The sequence below is a fragment of the Sciurus carolinensis genome, chromosome X, assembly GCF_902686445.1.
Source record: "Sciurus carolinensis chromosome X, mSciCar1.2, whole genome shotgun sequence".
Lineage (NCBI taxonomy): Eukaryota > Metazoa > Chordata > Mammalia > Rodentia > Sciuridae > Sciurus > Sciurus carolinensis.
This window is the reverse complement of record NC_062232.1, coordinates 13,968,063-13,995,945: the sequence shown is the minus strand read 5'-3', so window position 1 is coordinate 13,995,945 and position 27,883 is coordinate 13,968,063. Positions and strand designations below refer to the sequence as shown.

General features: G+C 43.0%; 1 protein-coding gene across 1 annotated transcript; it reads left to right on the top strand.

Annotated features, from left to right (window-relative positions):
- Rs1 (retinoschisin 1) lies at positions 1–27,668 on the top strand. The gene is made up of 6 exons (XM_047536543.1): positions 1–52; positions 11,473–11,498; positions 12,370–12,472; positions 21,302–21,443; positions 22,704–22,899; positions 27,368–27,668. Exons 1-6 carry the CDS (start codon positions 1–3, stop codon positions 27,518–27,520), a joined length of 672 nt encoding a protein of 223 aa, XP_047392499.1. The 3' UTR covers positions 27,521–27,668.
- Positions 27,669–27,883: the final 215 nt, after the last annotated feature.

The following is a 27,883-nucleotide window of genomic DNA, read 5'->3' as shown; positions in this document are numbered from 1 at the left end:
ATGCCACGCAAGATAGAAGGCTTCTTGTTATTACTTCTCTTTGGTTATGAAGGTATGTGTTATTCAACCATTGGCATACTTAATGATACATAATAATACAATTTAATTTATAATATAGTTGATAAATAGAAATACAACCTGAATAATGCAAAAATCACTAATTAACTACACATGTTAATTAAGGTGTTTTAATGAACAACAGTTGTCTTTGTGCGGCTATGATTGTCATTGTGTTGCACTGGCTTGCTTGCTTTTTTTTTTTTTTTTTTTTTTTTTGGTATTAGGAATTGAACCCAGTGGAGCTTTGCCACTGAGCTACGCTACCAGCCCTTTGTATTTTTTATTTTGAGACAGTCTCTCTAAATTACTGAGGCTGGCCTCAAATTTGCCATCTTCCTCTCTCAGCTTTCCAAGTTGCTGAGATTACAGGCATGTGCCACCATGCCCAGCTTGCCACTGGCTCTCTGGTTCTGTGAGGAGCCTTCTAAAATTCAAAGGATGTTTAAAATCCAACAGAAAGAAGAAAGGGTCTCAGAAATTGTATAAAGTAGCTACAAATTATAATAATTAATGAGAAAACATGCTATATTCTATAATAGTTTTAGGAATCAGAGTTAGAGTAATTGTAGAATTTTAATCTTCCAAACTGGTATGCTAGGGTAGAGGAGGATGCTATTAATAATTCTGCTGGGACAACAGGTGTAAACCAGGACTGTCCCGGGCAAATTGGGACGTAAGGTCACCCTAGTTTAAATATGGATTAACATAACACGCCAAGTACCACTGGAATCTAATAAAAAGTATAATCCAACTGAGAGTTCAGAAACCCCAAAGACTCAGTACACTCTGTCATTTTAAAATTTCTAAGTGTAACCCTGGCTGGAGTGATATGCTTGAATAAGAAAAAACTAAAGTCAAGTCTCTAAAATGTCATCCAATTGAACTTTTAAATTCTCTCTCAATCTTAGAAATAATCCTCTCATATCTCTCTCAGTTCTGAAGTATCCATCCCCTCCGAACTCCTTGATTCATTTGGATAATAGAAATTGAACATCTTCTTTGTAGTCATTGTGTATCTGTAAGTTTTATAGGAAATAAATAAAGAGGGCAGAGAGGAGGAACTCCCTCTACTCTGCAAGTAACCTGGTAGACAGACAAGATGAAACACACAAGTAGCATCAGGATTCCTGGTTGACATCATTTTCCTTCCTACTCTTCCACTGTATTTTATTGATAGAGTATCCACTTTCATGAATCCCCAGTCGTGTGACTTTTGTGTATTTAGTCACATTTCTCAGGATTTGAAAAGACTTGAGAAGACATAATGCCAAAGTCATTTTGCAAACCCCAAGATATATTTCTAAGCAGAGATTGTTTTGACCAATTTTCTGTTGTTGGATTTTCCCCCTTGCAATTCAGAGGCAGCAACTTGTTCCAATAACTTTTGATTCCTCGGTACCTAGCATAAAACCCAGGACTTTGTGCGTGCAAGGCAAGCGCTCTACCACTGAGCTACATCCCCTTGTCCCAGTAATTCTTAATGCTTTAAGATGCTTTGGGGATTTTGTTGTTTTTCCTTTACTCCTCGCTCTTTGCTCAACAAGATCTTAGTAGAGTCAAGGCTTAGATCCACATACTCAGGATTCTCAGATATCTACGGGGCTCACCCTTAGATTTCTCCTTTTCATGGTTGACATGGAGATTCATTCATTCATTCGTTTCTCTGTCCATGAACCCAGGGTTGAGTATGTGCTGTGAGGCAAACATTTTGAAAGAAGTTGACATACAGGTCTGATCCTGTTCCTTTCACAGTGCCAAGTCTGACAACCCCGCTCCTTGACCCCCCAAATGGGAAGAAGTCCTCTAAGAGTTTACTAGTGCATTTTAGAATGAGGCCTAGATATCAATAAAATGGGAGATACAAGGATAGCACCCTCTCTCATTCTATAGCTTACTAATTTTATGCATGGTTGGGGAGCTCCAGAAATGACCAGAAAGCGCAGAGATACCATCTGTTCAGGTGGAAGGGAATGTGGTCAGGTGAAAAGCCTTGAGTAACCTAAATGTACTTACCCACCTAATCCAGGCCCTCCATCCTCACACCACCTGGAAGGAAACCAGCCAGCCAAAAATGGCCGTTGTGGCTTGGCAACCTCCTGCATGCTCTACCGTGAGTCAGAGGGATGCTCCAGGAGACAGGAAAAATACAGGACACAATCACTGTACTAAATCAGTTTATAATCCAGATGGAGACATGGCCAACACACATGGGAAAGATGTGTTCCATTGCATAACTGGGAACCTGAAAACAAAGCTTCCTTGTCTAATGTACTCTTTGCCCTTTGTTCTTCTACTGTGGTGGCTCCTTTATGCTGTGAAATGAGGTAAATGGATTGACTTTGCTTTTGCACTGGGGGTTCATTTGGGAATGCACATATCCTCATAGCAAAGTCCCATCTACATCACAGAACTGTCAAGATTCTTTTTATCTTCCGTTGCACATTTTGGATTCTATGCCAATATGATTTTTAAAACATCTATCCTATTAAAATACATTAGTCCATGACTTGGTCATGTTTATTGTATAAAAACAACAACAAAACTGTCCAGCCCCATCTTCCACATGAATGTGTCCCCTTTGCTGGTGTGCCAGCTATCAGGGATTGCAGATTTTTGTGAAAAGCAGATTTATTGAGATGTAACTTGCATACCATTAAAGTCATCCTTTAATAGGGTGCAATTCAATCATTTTTAATATGTTGACAGATTTGTGGCACACACAATCTAATTTTAGAGCATTTTCATCACCCCAAACATTAACCAATCACTCCCCAGTCTCCCCAACTTCCCTCAGCCCTCAGCAACCACAAATCTAGTGTCTCTGTAGATTTGCCTCTTCTGGACATAACATTAAAATGGAATCATGCGACATGTGGTCTTTTTGTCTTTTGCTTAGCATATGTCTTTGAGGCTCATATGTGTTGAAGCATGAACAATAATAGAATTACATATGAATATGCCTTGCTGAAAATAGTAACACATTCACACCAAGAGCAATTGCCTTCTTTCTTCTTCCCAAGAGAAACATTACTGCAACCTATTGTGTTTCTCCTGTGTCTTATTCTTGTTTCTCAAGTAGATTAGGAACTGGTTACACGGTTTTTATCGTTCATGCATTTATGCTTTTCTCCTTGGCTTCACCTGTTGCCATGGGAAAGGATGCTCTGTATTTAGTGATACCCAATCAAAGAAACTAAAATAGTCTATGTGTGTCTCTAACGTATTCTTTTCTCTTGCAAGGGATTTTTGGAGAACCAGGCATGCCTTCCTTGAATTTTCTTGCTGTGGGAACAAGGCTTTGCAACTACATAATCAAAGTCTTTTACTATGTTCCTTTTAAGGCTGATATTTTTTTTTCATTCCAACAATGTTACTTTCTGATATGATAATTGTTATAGTCAAAAAATGCTCTTGCTCTTTAGCTTTTTGTGTGTGTGTGATTAAATCACTTAGGGGGACTGCAGCAGCCATGTCGTTGCTCCCTTGGTGACAGCGTTTCCTGTAAAATACTTGTTGTTCCTTCTTTCTCTGCTCATTTCCATAAGGATCTGGCACCTCAGCGTCCCATGCTGCCTACAGGCAAATGTTTTCTGTGGAGGGGACCCTGGGAGTAAAGAAAGGCAAGAAACCAGCCCCAAATCTGCTGGCACAGGAACTGAGTGTGAAGGCAGGCCTTCTTTTCAGGCCTCTTGCTCTCCACAGGTAGACTGAAGCTGAGTCCCCCCATACACCTGTTTTCCTTTTTGCCTTTGGCTTCATTTCTGCAAAATGTGGAAACTGCTCCAGGACCTACCAATGAACATGGAGGAATACAAAAGTCCCTGAAAGCCATATTGCTAAGTCTTATTTGAACCTTGGGTTTGTTCAACTGTAGCTGATTAGACCCTCTTCAGTGACAGATGTGGCCTCTGAAATTGATTTAGTTATTAAAGCCAGAACATCAGTGATCAACACCCCTCACCTTTGGTCCCCCACCCAAAGACAGTCTTGATCCCTCTTCTCTTTTTTTTTTTGTGGGGGATGGGGGGGCTAGGGATTGAACCTAGGGGTGCTTAACCACTGAGTCACATCCCCAGCCCTGTTTTTTTTATTTTGAGAGAGGGTCTTGCTAAGTTGTTCAGGGCCTTACTAAATTGCTGAGGTTGGCTTTGAAACTTGCGATCCTCCTGCCTCAGCCTCCCAAACCCCTGGATTAGGGAGCCATTGGGATTACAGGCATGTGCCACCACCCCTAGCCATGCCCAGCATCTCTTGAGGATCAGCTAGAGCAGAGTACTTCCTGAATTTACAACCCCCAAGTCAACCAGATGCTAATTGCTCATGTACTCTGCATTTGTTGATGACCAACTAAGGGACTGAGGTTATGCGCTTATGTTGACATTAACTCTGAAGAGCACAGAGCACCACCCTGCCTTTCTGGGCTTCCCCGTGAGCTCCAAAAGCTTGTATCTAGCTGTCCGCTCAATCTTAACATATGGGTGTCCCTTAGGCCTCTCAGATTTACTGTGTCCCAAATGCAGCATCCTCTACCCCATCCTCCCCAAATCCCCGTCCCTCCTGGAATATCCTCCCCTTTAGTAAACTGCATCTCTATGGTCCCATTGCTCAGGCCTCAAGCTTCTCTTTCACACAGCACATACAATCTGTCACCGAATCCTATTGGCACAATGTTCTAAATACAGTCAGCAACCGGCCACCTCTTAACACCTCTGTTGCCACTACCCTGGGTCAACTCTGGCCTGGAGGACTGTATTTCCCTCACAACTGGTCTTGTTTCTATCCTTAACCCAACCAGCCTGGTCTACAATGTGGTGCTAAAGGAAGCCTTTGAACCCAGAGCCAGTCATGTCGCTCCTCTCCCTGGCTCCCTCCAATGTCTCACTCAGGCTAAATGCCTAAGTCCTCCGTCACATGGCCCGCACTGCCTGCCCCCTCCTTGGCTCTTCCCTGAACTCATCTCCTCAAACTTTCTATGCTCTGGTTTCAACCTCATGATCTCCCCGTTCTTTCTAGAACATGCCAAACACACATCCACCTCAAAGGCATTGCACTTGCTCTCCCTCTGTACCGAATGCTTTGCCCATAGGCATCCCACTTTTTCGGGTCTTTGCTCCAACATCACCTTTCAGTGAGGACTTCTCTAAGTCAAAAAGGGCCAGCCCCTGTCCCTCCACTTCCCTGCTTGAGTTTTCTCCATAGCAGTCATCATTTTTGCACATGCTATATATTTTATTTGTTGGTCCCATTCATTAATCCATCCCCTCCAACACACACACACACTGAGGCAGGTGCTCTATGAATACAGGCGTTTTTTCCTCTTCCATTCTACTATCTTCCTGGGCCTGGAATATAGCAGACACTCAATAAATATTAGCTGAATGAATGAATGCTTTGGAGCAGATCATTATCAGTTATCTTTTATATCAAATTCTATAAACCTACAGGGGCTTATACAAACCTGTGAACCAGATGCAAACAAAGGCCAGAGCAAGGGCTGAGTTGGGGGACAGGAAAGGAGATAAGCAGGCAGAGAAGTTGCTGGGGACAGAGGGAATTTGAAGCAAAAAAAAAAAAAAAATTCTGTCAGGCATGGTGGTGCACGCCTATAATCCCAGCGGCTCCGGAGGCTGAGGCAGGAGGATCGCAGATTCAAAGCCAGCCTCAGCAAAAGTGAGGCACTAAGCAACTCAGTGACTCTAAATAAAATACAAAATAGGGCTGGGGATGTGATTCAATGGTCAAGTGCCCCTGAATTCAATCCCCAGGACCAAAAAAAATAATAATAATAATAATTCTATGAACAAGGGAATAAAGTACAGAGTGCAGAAGATAAGTTTGGAGGTGTGTTTTTATGTTCATTTTAGGGATGAAGAAATGGAGAGATACTACCGAATATCAGAGGTGGCACTCACACCTGGGCAGAGTGACCCACCAAAGAGTGAGCAGGAAGAATTTCATTATGTCACATTGGCAGCAAGGAGGATGGATGAGGCAGCAACTGTTGTTAGCAGCAAGAGTATCCAGGGGAGCCAGGTGTGGTGGTACACACCTGTAACCCCAGGGGTTCCCTGTGGCTTGGGAGGCTGAGGCAGGAAATTACAAGTTCAAAGCCAGCCTCAGCAACTTAGCAAGGTCTTAAGCAACTTAGCAAGATTATGTCTGAAAATAAAATATAAAAAGGGCTGGGGATGTGCTCCACAGTTAAGTGCCCCCTGGGTTTAATGCCCAGTACCAAAAAAAAAAAAGTACCCAGGGGAGGGGGCAGCCTTAAAAAAGCAGGAAGTGGAATGAAGGGGACAGAAAACCCTCAGTAGCCATTGGATATGGGAGTTTAGGAGGCTAGGACAAAACCCAGGTCTCTGAATAGGGTGTAGGTGGAGCTCATCAGCAGGATAAGAAATGGTGAAAGAACAATCTGAAGAAGGAGATATGTACGTTCAATTAAAAAAAAATCCAGCCAGGCGCAGTGGTGGCACATGCCTGTAATCCCAGCGGCTCAGGAGGCTGGGGCAGGAAGATTGCGAGTTCAAAACCAGCCTCAGCAATTTAGCAAGGCCCTAAACAACTTAGTGAGACTCTGTCTCTAAATAAAATACAAAAATGGGCTGGGGATGTGGTTCAGTGGTCAAGTGCCCCTGGGTTCAATCCCTGGTACCCACAAAACAAAACAAAAAATCCTTCTCCACTGGGCACAGTGTGCATGCCTGTGATCCCAGCAATTCAGGACGCTGAAGCAGGAGGATCACAAGTTGGAGGCCGTCGGCAAGGCCCTCAGCAATTGGCAAGACCCTGTCTCGAAATAAAAGGGCTGGGGATGTATCTCAGTGGTAAAGCATACCTGAGTTCAATCCCCAGAACAACAACAACAAATCCTCATTGTATAACATAAACACAAACAAGCACATTTAAATGTACAGCTCAGTGAATTTTCACTACTGAGCACACCCATGGAACAAGCATCCAGGTCAAGTAACAGATCTTGACTAACCCCCCAGTGAGCTTCCTACCAACCACTGCCTGCCCCAAGTGCAACCAGTATCCTAATATCTAATGGCATGGATTATTTTTGTCTGTTCTTATACTTTTTTAAAAATATACATTTTTTTTAGTTGTCAATGGACATTTATTTTATTTATTTATAGATAGTGTTAAGGATCAAACCCAGTGCCTCACACTGAGCGAGTGCTGTACCACTGAGCTACAAGCCTGGCCCCTGTTCTTATACTTTTAAAAATAGATTCACATGGTATATCTGCTTCAGCATCTGACTTCTCACTCAAGTGTGAGATGTATCCATATTGTGTCATGTAGTTACAGAGTATCAATTTTCATTGTAGTATAGTATTCCATTGTATGACTATGCCATGATGTATTCACTCTACTCTTGATGGACATATGAGTTTTTCCAGTGTGGGGTATTACAAATAACTGCTACAAATCATCTCGTACATGCTTTTGATTTTCTGGAGAATACATGTATGCATTTCTGGTGGGTAACCAGTTAGGAGCTGAATCACTGGGATATAGGGCACATATATGTTCAGCTTTAAATTGCCAAACTGAGCTGGGTGTGGTGGTGCATGCCTGTAATCCCAGTGGCTCAGGATGCTGAGGCAGGAAGATTGTGAGTTCAAAGCCAGCCTCAGCAACTTATCAAAGCCCTAAGTAACTCAGTGAGACCCTGTCTCTAATAAAATATAAAAAAGGGCTGAGGCTATAACTCAGTGGTTAAGTGCCCCTGGGTTCAACCCCCATTACCTAAATAAATAGCCAAACTGTTATCCAAAGAGGTTAAACCACCTCATGCCCCCAACAGCAACATATGAGAGTTTGGGTTACTCTCTGACCTTCCTTGCCAACACTTGGATGGGTCCAGTTTTAGAGAGCAAAGGACATCTACAGGGAGTTACCCAATCAGTCGTTCAACGCAAGAGTATGAACTGAATTTAGCACCATTTATGGGTGGGTGGACTAAGTCAAGCTCTCAATGGAAGCTGAGGAGGTTTATCCAGAGAGTAGAAACAAAATGGAAACGTGAGGCACTGACAGCACCCAACACAGCAGTGTGAAGACAGAAGGTCAGTGTTGGGAAGAATTCATGGGATTTGAAAATAAGTTATTGGTAACTTCTTTTGCCAGCACAGAGCTTCGTACCACAGACCTGTTCTGTTTAGTCAGTTGTAACACAGTATGTAAACTAGATGATTTATAACAATAGAAATGTATTCCTCAGAGTTCTGGAGGCTGGAACGTCCAAGGCACCAGCAGATTTCATGTCTGGTGAGGGCCTGCTTTCTGGTTCATAGGTGATACCTTCTCACTGTGTCCTCACATGGTAGAAGGGGCAAGCTAGCTCTCTGGGAACTCTTTTACAAGAGCAGTAATGCCATTCATGAGGATAGAGCCCAATTACTTCCCAAAGGCTCTGCCTTCTAATGCTCTCCCATTGATAAATAGGTTTCAACATGTGAATTTGGGAAGGTCACAAACTTCCAGACCATAGCAAGTACTAAGGCAGACTTCCTCCAAGATGGCTCTCCCTAACCTTCAATGCTACCAGGCAGGGTCAATTTGACCCATAGTAGGTGAATAACCAGTGGAACAAGGGCCTAGGAGAGACAGGAGAGTGCTCGCTGCAGGTGTGGCTGGCCCTGAATCTTCCTTGACTCCCAATCGCAGCCTGTGCATGACATGAAATGTCACTTTGCGAGTTGTTCAGTGATCTTCTCCACATTCCCAAGCCCCTTGTCAGCACAGTGAGGCTTCCATGTCAGAAGGCTCATGCCCTACTCCAGTGCCCGACTCAGAGTGGACACACCAAAGTGGTCACAGAATGGGTAAAAATGTATTTTTTCAATGAAGGCTTTTATCATTGTGATGGAAGAGATGAGACATTCCTTTACTCACAATCTGAAAGCTTTTTGTAGAAATCAGATTCACTTTTTAAATAGCCAAGTAGTTAAAGGGAGGACTTTTAGTTCCCATTTTCTACACTCAGGTTTTGTCTGACATTTTTATAATAGGTACATGTTGTTTTTATAATCAGAAAAGAAATAAAGGAAATTGGTCAAAAATGGGAAATGGAGCTTTGGTGCTAACCCAGAGAAAATTATTTTTTCCTCAGTCATTGTAAGGTTATAGCCGAGACTCCCTATAACAAAGATAGATCAATAAGAGAAAAGCATACAAATTTATTTACTGAGTTTGATATGGCACAGGAGTGGTCAGACCCAGGGCGAGGAGTGCAGCAGTGGTAGAGCACTTGCCTAGCATACTCAAGACTCTGAGGACCATTCTCAGAAATACAAAAAAAGACCCAGTGGCGCACACCTATAATCCCAGCAGCTCAGGAGGCTGAGGCAGGAGGGTCATGAGTTCAAAACCAGCCTCAGCCACTTAGTGAGGCCCTAAGCAACTTAGCAAGACCCTTTCTCAAAATAAAAAATTAAAAGGGCTGGGGATGTGGCTCAGTGGTTAAACATCTCTGGGTTTAATCCCTGGTACCAAAAAAAAAAAAGAAAGAAAAGAAATAGGGAAGTCTGTGTATTTGAACAGTCATGCATGAACAGTCATGCAGAAGTATAATTAGAAAACAAAAAGATATAATGGTAATAAATTGGGGGGAACTTAGCAAGGACTATTCAGATTCTTCTTGGTATCCCCATTTGTGACATTACTTCCTTCTGGGTACAGGGCAGAACACCTGTCAGATGATGACCTTCCTAGGACTTATGGCCTGCTTCAGAGAAGAAGGGGCAAGGCGAATTATAGTCCCTATAGCCCACTTCAGGGGAAAAAGGTGTGAGAATTTCTGTGACTCACTTCAGGAGCAAAGGGGCAGGAGAAGATCAATGGGACCTTCCCGCTTCTATAGTTTTCTCAATTTCCTTCAGCTTACTCAATCTACCAAGGGATCATACTTGTGGGTAGTGTTTCCTGAGCCCCTTCGGAGTGTTAAATGAGCACTGTCCAATGGAACTTTCTGTGACGATGAAAATGTTCTGCCTCTGTGCTGTCCAGTACAGTAGCCCATATGGCTGTTAGTCACTTGAAATATGGGTAGTTCAATTAAGGAATTGAATTTTTTTATTTTTTATTTTTTTAGTTGTAGATGGACACAATACCTTTATTTTATTTTTATGTGGTACTGAGGATTGAACCCAGTGCCTCATACATGCTAGGCAAGCGCTCTACCACAAAGCTATAACCCCAGTCCAAGGAATTGAATTTTTAATTTTGTTAATTAAAATTAATTGTTACTGGATTTTGTTTTTGATTTTTTTTTTTTTTTTTTGGCAACTAGGGATTGAACCCAGGGATGCTTTCCCACTGACCCACATCTCTAGCCCTTTCAATATTTTTAGTTTTGAGACAGAATCTCACTAAATCGCTGAGGCTGGCCTCAAACTTGCAATCCTCCTGCTTCAGCCTCCAGAGTCTCTGGGATTACAGGTATGCACCACCTCACCCTGGCAATTTGAATTACTTTAAATTCCAATGCCCACATGGAAATAGTTGCTACTGCAGTGGACAGTACAGCTTTAATCAGTTTATGCTAATATACACAAACTCTTTTCCTACTTAATTGTATACTCGTTCTCTTTATTTGTACTCCAGGGATGATAGTTTATATGTTAGTTTTACGTTAAATTTTATACCCTTTCAATTTTCCCACATTGTTATACAGTATCTATACTTCAATCGTGGCTTGACATTCCTTGTCAATTGTAGAAAAACTTAAAAAAGAATTTCCAAACAATGTCCCAATCCTAAATAATCTCAATGTGACATGGTGAGGGAACTGGGTATCAACTCCTGAGTAGTATATTAGGCAGACACCAGGAATGAGGAGGAGGAGGAGGAGGATGAAAACCTAATAAGAGAAAACCTCATGCTGTTACTGTTAAGTGGAAAAGGAAAGCAAGATACAACATTGTTTAGAGAGCGGCTTGTCAAATATGTTAAAAAAAATACACATGAAAGGGCTGGGGAGCTCAGTGGTAGAGCACCTGCTTAGCATGCATGAAGCCCTGGGTTCAATCCCCAGCACAAAAGAAAAAGGAGAAAAGAAAAATGACTGGGAAGATTTACACTAAACATTGTTGCCTTTAGTGAAGAGAAATATAGATGATCTCCCCTCCCCTGCCTGGTTATATTAATATATTTTCCAAAATTCCATAATGAACAAAAATAGTGATTAGCATTCTGTTCTGTTTTACTTTACTGTCCCTAGTTTCTCAGCATCTATGAATGTTTTTCCTGGCCGATAGGTACTTAGCTTGACTTCTTCTAGAAGGAGCTTTGATAACCTTCACATGACTCTTTTCATTTCACATCTATGTAATGAATGATATTGTCAAATTGCTTTTTCTTTTCTTAATTTCATTTTTCCTGTCTTATTCTTTCACTCAGCCACACTGGGATTGTCATCTACAGAGGTATGTCATAGTTAGAAGACTGGAATTTACATGGACATTGCTTTTGAGGTCCCCAGTGACCCATTACTGGAGATTAAACCCAGGGGAACTTACCTCTGAACTACCTCCCCAGCCCTTTTTATTTCTTATCTTGAGACAACATCTCCCTAATTACTGAGGCTGGCTTCAAACTTGAGATCCTCCTGCCGTGGCCTCCTGAGTTGCTGGGATTATAGACATGTGCCACTGAACCCAGCCTGCTTTCTAAATTTTCTTAGAGAAGATTAATATATAGGACTATCACATTATCCCCCTCTGGTGCTGGGGATGGGCCCAGGGTCTTACACATGCTAATGCAAGAGCTCTACCACTGAGCCACATCCCCAGCAAGATTGGTGTTTTAATGAGAGAATAACAGTAAACCAGATCTTAAATCAGAATGCCCAATTTTTAATCTTAGTGCTTTTATGTGTTTTAATTGTGGGGCTGGGAGTTGATCCCAGGGCCTCCCACATGCTATGCAAACACTCTACCACTGAGCTACATTCCCAAACCAAATCCAGTACCTTTAAAAATTGGATCCCTAGATAGGAACCTACAGGATATGTAAAAAGTCCAACTTTGTATTGGGGCTCCCCAAGCCCTCAGAGGACATGTCTGAGAGATTATTAGCTGGTCACCCATGGTTGCAGACATTTGCTTATTTAAAATCAAAGATGAGTGGCAACTGTATGTATTCAGGCTGGTAACAATTTTGCCACTGTAACAAAACACTCACAGACAATATGTAAGGAAAGAACATGATCTTTGAAAATAAGCTGTCCATGGGCACTGACCACAGTTGCCTTTGCTTGTGACTTTTCTAACTTCCTGTCCCTCTGGCTGCCTGCAGGATGACGGTGAGGACCCCTGGTACCACAAAGCATGCAAGTGTGATTGCCAAGGAGGAACAAATTCTCTGTGGAATGCAGGCTCTACCTTAGATTGCATACCAGGTGAGTGGCCCTCTTCTTGGTTCGCCATATTGGAATAGTCCTCAAAAACACCCTATTGCTTCTTTCAGTCTGGCTAAATTATTTCCCTCCCAGCAACACCCTGCTCTAGGTTCTTTTTTTTTTTTTTTTTTTTTTTTGGTACCAGGGATTGAACTTGAACTCAGGCATTCAACCACTGAGCAACATCCCCAAGTCCTATTTTCTATTTTATTTAGAGACAGGGTCTCAATGAGTTGCTTAGCACCTCACTTTTGCTGAGGCTGGCTTTGAACTCTGGATCCTCTTGCCTCAGCCTGGGGTACTGGGATTACAGGCATGTGCCACTGGTTCTTTCCAGCGCTTTACACTGGCCACTGTTCCAACAGACTACACTGATGTCATTGTCCAACAACAACTTCCTGGATCTCTACCTGGGACCTAACTTTCAATGAAATTGATTAATGAAACTGACTGAAAATAAATCCATGGTAGGGAGCATGGGATTTTGAGAAGAGTACAAGGCTTTAGGAGTAGAAAGGTCAGAACTGGAATCCTGACCACATCACTTCAGAACTCTGGGACTGCCACTTGGTACTTTTTCTGTGGAATGGAGGGGAGAACACTGTGCCTGGATATTCAGTGCTTACCAAAACAACCATGTGCTGCTTCCCTCACATTTTCCAGCCTCCTGGTAGCCAGGTGGTACCACATGAGTAGTGGCAGCCAAGGTGAGCAGGCCACTTCTCCAATGAGGCATCACAAGGCTAGCATTCAACTCTCTGGCTCTCCCTTTCCCTGCCATGAAAACAACTGTTGAGATAGTGGGGTTTTTTGTTTGTTTGTTTGTTTGTTTGTTTCAGCCTGGTCCCTGGATGAGTAAGTAGAGCAGAATCCCCTGCCTACCCACAATAGATGTCACCTAAGTGAAAAATGCACCTGTTTATGTGAAGCCTCTGAAATTTCTGGGACAATTTGCTCTGTACCTAATGTAGCCTATCCTAATATGAATGCCTTTCTCTAAGACAGAGGTCAGCGTACTTTGTCCACAAAGGACCAAATAGTAAATGTTTGTGGCTTTGTGGGTCAAATGGTCTCTTTCTGAAGTATTCAATTCTGCCATTATAGTTTGGAAGCAGCCATATACAATATGTAAATGTATGAACATGGCTGTGTTTCAGTCAAAACTTTATTTGTAAAACAGGCAGTGAGGTAGGTGTATAGCTCAATGGTGGAGCACTTGGCTAGCATGTGCAAGGCCCTGGTTCCATCCCCAGCACCACAGAAAAACAAAACGGTGAGCCAGATTTGGCTCAAGGGACCTAGTTTGCTGACCCTTGCTCTTAGGGGTTGTTGTAAAGAATAAATGAGGCATCTCAGGATCCTGGGTTGCATTTGGCAAACAACTTTGTGTGTGATGGCATGTGTGGGAGCTGGGACTTGGGCACGCTAGACAAGTACTCTACCACTGAGACAGATCCTTCAGCCAAGTTATAGCCTTTAATAAAAGTCTGTCCTTCCTCTCTTTCTCCCCACTTCCCCACCTTCTGCCTCCATGGAAAGGTGCTCATGCTCTGAAGAAGAATTGAGCAAACTTTCAGAGGCTTGAGCAGTTCCAGCGAATATTTCCATGGCTGGAGGACCTATTTTTCACCTATTTTACATGAAACTGGTCTTGCCACCATCTGCAGTTAGGACATTGCTCTGCAACCTCATTCACTTTACATAAATGCCGGAGTAGCTCCACTCATTGTCTGTGAGCCTCTTCTCATTATTTCATTAAATTTGCATTAAAATAGTGAATCGCAGAGCAGGAGGGATTGGGTACAATGACTTCTATTGCCCCCCTTTTCCTATTTACTAAAAGGAATAGGAAGTGGATTCCTAACTCCTTTGTTGCCCAGGAGAAGACTGGGGCCCTGAGAGGAAAGCAGGCAGGCTGTTTAGCTCATGGGCTTTTCCTATGGGAGGTCCTATTGTGCTCCCTGGCGGAAACTCCTGCAGTCAGTAAATGTTGGTGTAATTGAAGGGCCCTCCTTAATAATCCATTTCTAAATCAATTTAAACCTCTTTCATCATGTGCCTATTAGGTGCAAGGCACTATTAAAAAGACAGAAATGAAGGTCTTGACTCCACCTTGGAGAGAAGGAAATATTTCAGTGGAAAGAAATATTTTTTTCACTAGAGACATGAGACCTACTGAAATTCCACTTCAAGAAAGTTCTAAGAAGAAATTGGAAAGAGATCATTTATGTGGATTGGCTGCACTGACCATCGAAACTGTAAAACAGATGGGCCTAATGTTAGAGGAATATAAAGAGAACCCTGGTCCCCCAAGCTGTTTCCCCTGCACAGTTGACTTGAACTTGAAGTTCTAAAACAAGAAATATTTTAGCTTAAGTGCTCTGTCCCACTGTTTGTTTTTTCTTTTCTTTCTTTGTGTTGGTGGGAATGGCAGCCATGGCTTCATGCATGCTAGACAAGTGCCCTACCACTGAGACACATCCCCAGCCCTTATTTTTGTTTTTTTCTAATAGCAAAGGTATTTTCAGGGAGGAAAAACAAAACAAAAACAAAAAAAAAAAAAACCACAGTCTCAGTGTTAAGTGGTTGATTCTTTGTGTTAATTGGTTCTTTCATGAATGAGATGATTCAGGGTACCAGGACTAGCCACGGCTTCCAGAAGTTACTTGCCCATCCATGCCTCAGATTCTCATCGGAGTATCAAGAATTCTGCTTGGTCTCTCTGGATCCTGAGACAGAGTGCTTCCACCAGGGACGGCCTTAAGACAGATGAAGAACCTAGAAAGCAGAGAAGGACAGGGGGTCACTCAGACCTTGCGGGGGTGGAAGACACAGGTGCACACTGGTTGTTAATGCCTAGGGGCCCCACACATGGAGCAGAAGGCCAGGTGCATTATGGCCGCCTAAGCTTCAGCTAAAGCTATTAAAAAGGTTAACACTGCCTTTTCCACAGTTGAGCCAAGATTACCCTGGCCCTGTGAGAGTGGGGTATAGGGTAGGGAAGGTATTCAAAAGTATAAGAATTCCAGTGGTTTGCTAACACTTTAATTCTAGATTTTATATTCTATAATATATTCAAGCATATAATCTGTTCTATAAATATTCAGTATATTTTATTATTCTATATTCTACTATATTGTCACATATATTCATGTCTAACATATAGACACAATAATATTCACAGCTCTCTGGAATCTCTTCCCAAGAATATCCCTGAACTTTTTTTTGTTGTTGTTCATTTGTTTTGTTCCATTTTTGTTTTTTTCTGGCACTGGGAAAGGAACTCTGGTGTGCCATTGCACCACTTAGCCATGCTCCAGTTCTCTTTTTTTTTAATTTAGAGACAACAGGGTCTCACTAGGTTGCCCAGGCTGGCCTTGAACTTGCAATCTTCTTGCCTCAGACTCCAGAGTAGCTGGGATGACAGATGTGAACTACCACACCCAGGTGGCCTCTGCATTTCTTTAGGTTAACTCCCCACCACCCTGGGGTCCTGGGGATGGAATCCGGGGCCTCCTGCATCTAGGCAAGAGCTCTACCACTGAGTACATCCCCAGCCCTAAACATATATAAATATATATATATAAATATATATATATATATATATATATATATATTTTTTTTTTTTTTTGGTACTAGGGATTGAACCCAGGGACGCTTAACCACTGAGGTACTTTTTAATATTTTATTTAGAGACAAGGTCTCACTGAGTTGCTTAGGGCCTTGCTAAATTGCTGAGGCTGGCTTTGAACTTGCCATCCTCCTGCCTCAGCCTCCTGAGCCACTGGAATTACAGGTGTGTGCCACCATGCCCGGCCCTAAACATTCTTTTTAAGCATGTCTGGCCATCATGCCTACAAACCCAGAAAGCATCAGCTGAATAAAACAGACCAATACATTAAGTAGACATAGCCTGGATTACCAACACACTACAAACATACATTTTCCATCTAATTATCAAGAGTCACTTGAGCCACAGAAGATACGGGTTTTTCCTTATGAGTGAAATGAATATAGAAACAGTTTAATAACTGTAACAACAAAGTTCCATTGGGTGAAAAATTTGGGAAAGTTACCTTCACTGTGTCTGATAAGGATCTCCTTAATGCCTTTGGCAACATTATTTATGCTGCTTTCTAGCTTATACTCAATTTACAGTTGCTTTTTGATTAGGCCAGAGGGAGTTCTCTGGGCTGCAGTCTATTTCTACTTCCTGTCTGAGTTCTCTGCTTCCTGCATCTGCCATTTTCTCTTCTTATCCCCAGCGGTCACCTAAGATGAGGAGACTATATCTGTTTATCCCTTGGTCCATCCATCTGATCAGATTATGTCGAATGCCTAGTGCATTCAGGCATTCTACTTGGCTCAGAGGATAGGATGGTGAGCAAAACAGACATGGAAAAAAATCACAAGGAGCCATATGTGACAGGTATTACAGGGAGGCAGCACCCAAAGCCCCTTAATCAGTTCAGGGTGGGCAGGGGAAGTGGGTAGAGATCTGAAGGAGGGGAAGGTAGCAGGAAGGGGACAGAAAGCCTTAGGGGAAGGTTCCAGACCCCTCAGGTAGACCTGAAGGATGCTCAACCAGGAGGGCAGAGAAAGAAGAGAGGGGTCTAGAGGAATCAGGAAATGTCACAATCATACAACTGATGTGCAACGTGTTTCATAGCACACAGAGCATGAGAAATGTCATACTTTGTTTTTCTAAGTGAAAATAAATCCAGTTTCAGTCCTCCCTTGTTATGGCCTGTGAGGAGTTGAAACACAGGTCTTTTACCACTGAGCCACATCCTTTTTATTTTTGGAGACAGGGTCTTGCTAAGTTGCTGAGGCTGGCTTTGAACTTGTGATCCTCCTGCCTCAGCCTCCTGAGTTGCTGGGATTACAGGCGTGTGCCACTGCAACTGACTAAAGACAGGTCTTTTGAAGGTTCTTTTTCTTCCCTTTGGACTCCTTGAAACCACACAAGCTTGTGAGGGCTGCCTGGGGGCAGGGCATGGGTTTGGACTGGGTGGCAGGATCATGGCCTGGCCCTAGGCCCCATTGTGGGGCAGTGGTGACTACTTTTCCTCTTGAGCCAAGCATCCTGAGAATCCCCAGATGGTTTCCTAAGGTCTCCCAGAGCTCAGGGCTCCCAGACCCCTCCCTGATCCTGTTTCTCAGGGGAACCACATCCCCACTGAGCTTAGTCTACCACCATGCCCCTACTACCTTAACTGGGGGCTGTCACCTTCTCCTCTGGGAAGATCAGTTAATTCCCATTCAGGCTAGATCGTTCAACTCCATAAGCCTGAGAGATGCTGTCAACTAGGGGTGGGGGATGATGTGGGCCAGAGTAGGGCAGAGCAGTATTTGAGTTCCTCCCTGGCGAGTCTTTGCCAGAAAAGCCCCAAACTCAGGGAGATATCAATAAAACCTCACAAATGCACCCTATCACACTAATATTACCTGCTACCTTTTTTTGTTCATTTGTTTTGCAGTGTTTGGGATTGAACCTGGGACCTCATGCATGCTAGACAAGCACTCTACCATTGAGCCACATTCCTAGCCCCTTATTTGTTACTTTTTGGTCAGGCATGGTACTCTACAAACTCTATAGCCTCTAAACATTATTTCACTTAATATTTAGCAGCTGTATAAAGGTGATATTACTACAGTGGCATTTTGCAGATGAGCAAACCGAGACCCAGAGGGGGTTAAGTACTATACTCACACTGAGGAAGAGTGGGATTCAATCCTGGTCCTCACTGGCCCTAAACAGGCCTTCTTGACCTCGAATGCCTATTACAATCACCTGTAGCTTTGTCCTGATTGCCTCTCCAACCCCAGCTGCTCAGATCATTCCGTGGTGCAGCCCAGGCCAAGCACCAGTGGCCTAGTCTCTGCCTTGTACCCTGGAGGTGTCAAGGACTGAGACTTGGAGCACCACACAGGAGGTTGGACAATGAAGGACTGTCTGTTATGGATATATGAGACACCAAACTTCTTTGGGTCGTCTGGATGGAAATAATTCCTTGGAAAATCTTCAGGGATCAGTGGACTGAGACTTGGGACCTGGGAATAAGGTATAGGTTCACAGAGGCCAGCTGAAGCCACGGTGATGATAAAACTGTCACCTGCCCTGGAGAGTGAGTGCAGGATCCACGACTGGACAAACATGTTTTTAGATCACAAAGTGAATGTACAGAATCACAGCTGCTAGACAAGCTTCCCAGGTCTCCAAGGATACTGCCGCTGGCAGGGTCCCCTGTGAGTCTAGAGTCCACTCCTAATCATTAGATGTGGGAAATGTGGCAGACCAGAGTTGTGAGGGAGAAAAGGAGAAAGAGCAATGCCAGGCATAAGGTGGTGATCGGGAGGGATGGTGACAAGTTTTTCCTCCCCTTTCTGCCTCCTTTCTCACAGCGGGTGGCCCCGAGTCAAAAAAAAAAAAAAAAGTTCCATCATCAAATGCTACAAATGCCAAAGATGAAGGGACCTTAGAGACATCTACAGTTAGAATTTTATAGATTAGAAAAACTGAGGTTAAGTAATGGTCAAGGGCCCAACTGGGGCCCTGCTTTCTGATGCTTAGGACTTGCCTCTGCTTTCAGGAGGCTCAAGCCTGTCTTTCAGGTTGGAGGGGAGTTGCAGGGCGGGGGCGGCTGGAAGAGCGTGGGAGCCCATGGGCGCTCAGTCCTCTGAACCTGCCAGCCCACAAAATGCCTTCTCTGGCAGGCTAAGGTTTTCAAAGTGCACTTTGAAAGTGTACTTGTTAAAAATTCTAGGCTCTGGGGATGGAATCCTAGAAACTGCATTCCTAACAAGCTCCCCTGATGATTCTTCTGCGCAAGGCATGATTGAGTGGCCCATAAAAGCACTGCTCTTCTCTCTCTCAGGAATTGACATTATTTTAATAGACTCCCAAAGTCTTGGATACTTGATAAACTACAAATGCTGTCCCCTCACCCCCCGCCCCTCTGAGCTGTAGATGCTGGTGGAAGTTGGGCCTATTCCTTTGGTGCATTAGGGCAGAAAGGAAGTGGAGGAGGCCAGAGCTGACCTGTCTTCAGTGCTGGGGGCAGGACATGACCCTCTTGGCAGGCTCTCTGGAGCCTTAGGATGGCACTCAAGCTTTTGCATGTTCCAGTCAGTTTTCCTGACTGTTGAAAATTGTCTAGAAAGACTTCAGCTCTCCATTTTACTGATACAGATGATGATGCCCCAATAAATATATCAACATTTTTTTTTCTGGTACTAAGGATTGAACTCTATTAGAGTTGCTATTCTACTAAGCTACACCCCCAGTCCCTTTTACTTTTTGAGACAGGGTCTTACTAAGTTGCTGAGGCTGACCTCGAACCTGCGATCCTTCTGCCTCAAACTCCCAAGTCACTGGGGTTACCAGCATGCACCACTGCACCTGGCTACCTCTTCAACTTGAACTCAAATATACACATGGAAGAAATTTTTTTTTTTTTGCCTTATTTGGAGTTTACCATTCACAATCAGAAAATTAGGCAAATGTATTTATATAAGTTTATCCTTTGTTTTCTATAGCAATTCAGTTAGATATTGGGTTTAGTTACAAGTTAAAGACCCCCAAAAGAGCAGCTATTGAATTAGTTTTGACTCACATGACAGAAAAACTATGGGATAGAGAGTTGCCTAAGAATATCAGGGCTGAGGGCTCTGTAGTTCTTTGGGCCTTATTCCATGGGAGGAGATGGCTACCGTTAGACACCAGCTACAGGTCCTCCTTCAGTCTAGGCAACTGGGAGAAGGAAGGGGCAAACAAAACTTGACCGGAAATCCCTAGCACACATTCTTTTACATCTCACTGGTCAGAAATTATGTCATGTGGTTACTTCTAACTACAAGAAAGCCTTTAGCTGGCCACATTGCTGTCACCAGTAAAATTAGGTCTTTTAAGTCAAAAGGAAAGGGAAAATGGAGGTTGGGTGGGCAATTGGCAGTCTCTGATCAGGTAACCCAACACCGTTATCAATACGGGGAAACAGCAAACAGCATATAGCCCAATTTGGGCTATTTCCATTTGGTAAAAGCAGGCTCTTTCAGCTGATCCTTACTCAACCGTCACTCGGCATTTTTTTTTTTTTTTTTTTTTTTTTTTTTTTTTGCATTAGACTGGTGAGAAAACTGCAATTTACAAGTGGGAAGTCAGTCTCAATATATAATTGCCTTTCTTGCTGGCTCACCATTGTTTCATTCCTATAATTGGCATCATCTGCTGCCCAAGAACAATTAGAGACCCTGATGTCATCATGCAGCATGGCTAAACCTGAGCACTAATGAAGGAACTAAAGATGTCTGACATTTAAATATGCTATTTCACTGAGTACCTCTTGGTGTTTAGGTCTCCAAGTTGGTGGAGGAGGTGAAGTTTTTCTCAAATCCCCCTCCCCCTATGAGGTTGCCATAGAACCACTTCCTTCTGCTTTTATGAATGTTGTCTCTATGGCAATCCCTTTACTTCATCCTTCATGCTCTTCCTACATGAGCAGTGAATAGTTGAAGGCCCAGCTCTACCCTCTGTGAACCACCTTGCTGACAAGTAAAGCATTCTCCATTTCCAAAGTGCAAAAAAGATGGGTTTGCTTTGTTACTTCACTCATATGAGTACTGAGATGTGGTGGTGGTGGGGCTTGCTTTTATTTTTTCCTTTTGAGATGGGGGTCTTGTTATGTTGCCCAGTCTGGTCTTGAACTCTTGGGCTTAAGTGATCCTGCCACTTCACTTTCCAAGCAACTGGGGCTTCAGGTGTGTACTACTGTGCCCAGCTAGAGGTATGGATGTTTGAATTGAATGTGCATTGTTTTTCCTTCTCAGAATGCCCATATCACAAGCCTCTGGGTTTTGAGTCAGGGGAGGTCACACCAGACCAGATCACCTGCTCCAATCCAGAGCAGTATGTGGGCTGGTATTCCTCATGGACTGCAAACAAGGCTCGGCTCAACAGTCAAGGCTTTGGGTAAGTAGGGCAGTCCCAGGTGGTCTTGTTGTGTTTTTCCCATATGCTTTGAAAAAAAAAGTAGGTTTCTCTAATAAATGAATAGCACAGAATGCAGTTATTTATTCAACAAATACTGACTGAGTACCTTCCACATGCCAAGGATTGTGGGTATAGCAGTGGACAGGGTGGATGAGATCTTGGCCTTCAGGAGGCACACAGTTGAGAGGAGCACACAGACTGTAAGCACATCACAACCGATTATTCAGTAAGTGTGATGAACCCCTGTGAGGAGTATGAAGAAGGAACTAAGACCTCATCCATTGGAAGTACAAGGGAAGGCTTTTTCTTTTTGGTAACCGGAATTGAACCCAGGGGCACTTAACCACTGAGTCACATCCCCTGCCCACCCCCCCTCTTTTTTTTTTTTTTTTTTTTTTTTGCAGGGCTGGGGATTGAACCCAGGCCCTTTGTGCTTGCAAGGCAGGCACTCTACCAACTGAGTCACATCCCCAGCCCTGCCCCTTTTTGTTATTTTATTTAGAGACAGGGTCTCACTGAGTTGCTTAGGGCCTTACTAAGTTGCTGAGGCTGGCTTTGAACTAGCAATCCTCCTACCTCAGCCTCCCGAGCTGCTGGGATTACAAGTGTGAACCACCATGCCTGGCACCAGGGAAGGCTTTCTAAGGAAAAGATATTTCATCTGAGACTTCAAGATGGTGTTTTAGTCAGCTTTTTCACTGCTGTGACTAAAAGACCCAACCAGAACAACTGTAGAGGAGGAAAAGTTTATTTGGAGGTTCACTGTTTCAGAGGTGTCAATCCATTCCTTGGGGCTGTAGGTGAGACAGAACAACATGGTGGAAGAGTATGGCAGAGAGAAGCAGCTCACATAATGATCAGAAAGCAGAGAGACTCCGCTTGCCAAATACAAACATATACCCAAAGCCACGTCCCCCAATGCCCCACCGCCTTCAGTCACACCCACCTGTCTTCAATTACCACTCAGTTAATCCCATCAGGTGATAAAGCCACAGATTGGGTAAAGGCTCTCCCAATCCAATCATTTCTCTTCTAAACCTTCTTGCATCGTCTCAAACATGAGCTTCTGGGGGACACTTCACATTCAAACTAGAACAGATGGTCAGGTAACGGGGGGTAAGATGCCTGGGTTATGGCAGGTACAAAGCCCTGAATTGGGATGGTATCTTCTGGTGCTTGCTGGCTATTTGCAGGCACTCACAGGGGAAGGCTCCTAGTGACTTGGTGTGTTTCTGGCAGGTGTGCATGGCTCTCCAAGTTCCAAGACAGCAGCCAGTGGTTACAAATAGATCTGAAGGAGATCAAGGTGATTTCAGGGATCCTTACCCAGGGGCGCTGTGACATCGATGAGTGGATGACCAAGTATAGCGTGCAGTACAGGACTGATGAGAGTCTGAACTGGATTTACTATAAGGACCAGACGGGAAACAACCGGGTAAGTGAAACCCACCTTCAGCACACACCCTCTGAGGGTCCTCTCTCATCCCAGGTTGCTGTCGTCCCCCTCTGTCAGAGCATGGATCCCGTGGCATAGTAGGTCATCTGTGCTTCTTCCCTGCAGTTCAGTTTGCTCTTTCCTGGTTGTCACCTTAGTGCCTGGAAGTTTGTGAATTAATGCTGCTCTTTTGGGCAAAGGAAATATTTGTCTGATCAGTGCATAGTTGCTTGAAGACCCAAGACTGGCCATGTGGACTATTCCAAATTCACTGGATCATTGAACACACTTTGCTTCATGGGTCTGGCTTGATCTGTTATAGACACAGGTAGATAATCATCCATTTGTATAGATATGGCCTCTCCTTACTATTGATCTGAGATCGAATGCTGGAAACCTTTTGACAACCTAGCGAGTTAACTGCCTAATCACACGTGTTTATTAAAAGGATTCCCCCAGTGCAAGCACAGACACTTAAACCTTTGGGCAATCCTATTAATCTTTGAGAACTGAGACCAAAGTTTTCTTTATCATAAACTGAACACATTATACTCTTGACTATGTATGTTTGAAATGAACAAAAATGAATTAAAAACTCACTACCTGTTTGGAAATGTTAACCATTATTTTGCCTAAGAGTAAGGAATTACCCAGGTTCATTTTGACATTTGACCAGGTTAAGTAGACCTGTATGGCTGAGAATCAGAAGGCTTTGTAGTCTGATCACAATCTGCACAGCAAGACATTTATGGGTGAGGTTTCAAGGAGTTTGAACAAAACAGGAAAACCTATCTTGATACTTGGACATCTAAGTTCATTTTTGGTCTTATTAATTGGCTTTTTCAAGAGATATTAGGATTCTCTTTCAAGTCCTGTGCTTTTTATTTGTAATTTTTGAGTTATACATGACAGTAGAATGTATTTTGGCATATTATCATACATGGAGTATTACTTATTCTAATTAGGATCCAATTCTTGTGGTTGTACATGATATAGAGATACCCTGGTCATGTATTCAAATACAAGGCTAGGAAAGTTATGTCTGATTAAATCTACTATCTCTCCTATCGCCCCCGCCTTCCCTTCATTCCCTTTTGTTTAACCCAGTGGACCTCTATTCTTGCCCTCCCCACCCTCCCTTATTTTGGATAAGCATCCACTATATCAAAGCCCTGTGCTTCTGAAGGTCTGGATAGTCATTGTTCTTTGAAAGAGGCACTCACCTCTGGCATTTGTACAAGCTGGTGGGGCCTGTTCCATAGTCCCCTCTATATTTGGTTCCTGATTTGAATAACTCCAGGACAAACAACTGAGAGAGCATAGTGTGGGGCGTTGCTACTGGAGGAAAGGCAAGATCATGACAGATAAGGCCTGTTCTGTTTTTTTAAAAATTTTTTTAGTACATATTAGTGTCGTTATGTCATAGTCATACATGCATATAACACATTTTGATCATTTTTACCCCTTCATTATCCACCCTTTCTCTTCCCTCTCCCCAATATCCTTCTTCTTAATATTCTCCCTTCTCATGTCACCTTTATTTTTTCTTCTTAGATTTCACATGAGAGAAAACATGTCATTTATTTATTTGTTTGGTTTTTTGTTTATTGGTACCAGGGATTGAACCCATGGGTACTTAAGCAATGAGCCATATCCCCACACCTTTTTGACACTGAGTTGTTTAGGGCCTCATTAAATTGCTAAGGCTGGCTTTGAAGTCATGATCCTCCTGCCTCAGCCTCCTGAATTGCTGGGATTACAGGCGTGTGCCACCATGCCTGGCTTTCATTTATTTATTTATTTTGGTGGTGCTGGGAATGGAAACTCAGGGCCTTATGCATATTAGGCAGGTGCTCTAACACAGAGCTACACCTGCAGCCCAATACTTGTCTTTTTGAGTGTGGCTTCTTTCACTCAACATGATATCCTCCAGTTCCACCCATTTTCCTGCTAATGACATAATTTCATTCTTTATGACTGAATAATACTCCATTGTGTATATACATATTTTCTTTATACATTTATCTGTTGATGGGCACCAATACTTATCTATTTTGAATAGTGCCTCAATAAAAATGGGTATGCAGGTATCTCTATAAGTATGCTGACTTTAATTCTTTTAGATATATATCCAGTAATGCTTTAGCTGAATTCTATGGCAGTTCTATTTTTAGTTTTTTGACCTCCATACTGACCCCCATAGTGGCTAGGATGAGATGAACTCTTAGTTTTTTTGTTTTTTTTTTTCTGGTACCGGGGATTGAACTCAGGGACGCTTAACCACTGAGTCACATCCCCAGCCCATTTTTGTTATTTTATTTAGAGACAGGGTCTCACTGACTTGCTTAGGGCCTCACTAAGTTGCTGAGGCTGACTTTGAACTAGTGATCCTCCTGCCTCAGGCTCCTGAGCCACTGGGATTACAGGCATGGGCCACCACACCTGGCTCAATGTAGTTTTGATTTGCATTTCTCTGATGACTAATGATATTTAACTTTTTTTTTTTCATAAAATTGCTGGCCATTTGTCTTCTTTTGGGAAGGGTTTGTCTGTTTAGTTCATTTGCCTATTTATTGATTGGGTAATTTTTTTTTTTTTTATTTTTTGGTGTTTTTTGAGTTCTTTATATATTCTGAATGTAAGTCCTCTGTGGGAAGAGTAGGTGCCAAGGATTTTCTCCCATTCTGTAGGCTGTCTCTTTACTTTCTTAATTGTTTCCTTTGCTGTGCAGAAGTTTTTTAATATGCTGCAATCCCATTTGTTGATTCTTGCTATTATTTCCTAAGCCATTGGAACAATTCAGGAAGTCTTTGCCTGTGCCTATGTCTTCAAGTGTTTCCCTTGTGTTTTCTTCTAGTAGTTGCATAGTTTCTGGTCTAATTCCTAGGTCTTTGATCCATTTTGAGTTGACTTTTGTACAGAATGGGAGACAGGGATCTAGTTTCAGTCTTTTACATATGGATATCCAGTTTTCCCAACACCATTTGTTAAAGAGGCTGTCTTTCCTCCAATATGTTTTTGGCACCTTTGTCAAGAATGAGATAAGGCCTGCCTTGGTTTGTGGATGTTTAAGGCCAAATGCAGTAGTCACATTTTTTTCAGATTATCTCAGAAGGAAATGAAATGTTCCCGTGTCATGGGAGAGAACACTACCACTCTGGAAAGAGTACAAAGGATGATTTCTTTGGAAATACTGTCAAACATTCATTATACCTTTTTTTTGGGGGGGAGGTGCTAGGGATTCAACTCGGGGGCATTTGACCACTGAGCCACATCCCCAGCCCTATTTTGTATTTTATTTAGAGACAGGGTCTCACTTAGTTGCTAAGGGCCTTGTTGCTGAGGCTGGCTTTGAACTTGCCATCCTCCTGCCTCAGCCTCCCGAGGCACTGGGATTATAGACGCGCACCACTGCACCTGGCTCCATTGCACCTTTTTATGCAACTTCCTGAAAACACTAAGCATCAAACCCTTTTTTCTTTTTCTACTATGATACCACCTTCCTCTTTCCAGCATTTTCCTTCCAGTTTTTATCTGTTTTTTAAAATATTTTTTCAAGTCTAAAAGATACTTGTCACTAGTATCAAGGTAGGAACACACATTTCAGCTTTGGTTCACAGCTTCAGAGCCAGGCATAAGTTTTTCCTTGAGTCCATTCTGGATACCTTTGAAACATGGGAACATTTTTCTTGTGTGATATAGGCCTTTTCAAACTGTCTTGTCAAAATGCAGAGGATAAAAACACAACTGACGGTAAGATTCAAAAGGCTTTTTTTTTTTTTTTTTTTTTTTTTTGATACTGGGGATTTAATCCAGGGGTGCTTTACCACTGAGCTACATCTCCAGACCTTTCCATTTTTGGGGATAGGGGATAGGGTTTCACTAAGTTGCTGAGCCTGGGGTCAAATTTGCGATCCTTCTGCCTTATCCTCCCAAGTAGTCCCATCATGTCCGGGAAGAGGTACTTTCTTTCAATGCCACCCAATAGGACTTTCTGCCATAATGGAAACATTCATATCTGTGCTGTCCAATATGAGCCATCTGTCATACGTAGGTATTGACCACTTGAAATGTGACTAATAGGGGTTGGGGGTGCAGCTCATTTGTAGAACATTTGCCTAGCATGAATGTGGCTCTGGGTTTTATCCTTAGTGACACACACAAAGTGACTGAGAAACTGAATTTTCATCTAATGTTAATTCGTATAAATTTAAAGAGCTGCTACTACTGGCTATCACATTGGATGGTGTAGTTCCAAAAGTCTTCATATATTCAGAAAAGCCCCAAACATGTAGGTGCTGACAATTATTAAAGGTCAGATTTTACGGGATACCTATAAATTCTTTGTACTCTTAACTACTTTCTAAGATTTTCCATAGTTCAAAGTTGGGGCTGGCTCCAGATAGTAGTTGCGTTTCTTTTTTCCTCCCCCGATGTAGTGATGACGGGATTTCCTCCCTCTCTCTAGGTCTTCTACGGAAACTCGGACCGAAGCTCCACAGTCCAGAATCTGCTGCGGCCCCCGATCATTTCCCGCTTTATCCGCCTGATCCCGCTGGGCTGGCACGTGCGCATTGCCATCCGCATGGAGCTACTGGAGTGCATCGGCAAGTGTACCTGATGCCAGCGCGACTCGCCCTGCCCTGGGGCAGAGCGGGTGTGGGGGTCCCTTGGCACAGGGCTGTGTTTTACAAGCACTTTTAAATGCAGAGCTGGGTAGAGAATATTTGTTTTTAAAAAGCGATAGTTTCCAATGAAAGAAAATGAACTCTTCCCCCCACTGAGGGCCAAAGAAAATAAGAACGAAGAAAATATCCCCCAAACCCGTGTTCTTACAAAAGCTTAAGTTTGCAAGGGTAAATTGCTGTCTTCCCTCTTGCTCCCTCTCTCTTTGTCTTGGTGACACTGTGAAAGGTGCAGTTCCAGGGGAATACAAAGCAGCCCTGATCATTTGAAAAGTCTTTTTTGCTCGACCATATTCAAA

Coding starts and splice junctions, on each gene's coding strand:
- Rs1 (XM_047536543.1), top strand. CDS start 1: ATGCCACGCAAGATAGAAGGCTTCTTGTTATTACTTCTCTTTGGTTAT. Junction 53..11,472: donor ACTTCTCTTTGGTTATGAAG/GTATGTGTTATT, acceptor TCTTTCACTCAG/CCACACTGGGATTGTCATCT. Junction 11,499..12,369: donor TGGGATTGTCATCTACAGAG/GTATGTCATAGT, acceptor GGCTGCCTGCAG/GATGACGGTGAGGACCCCTG.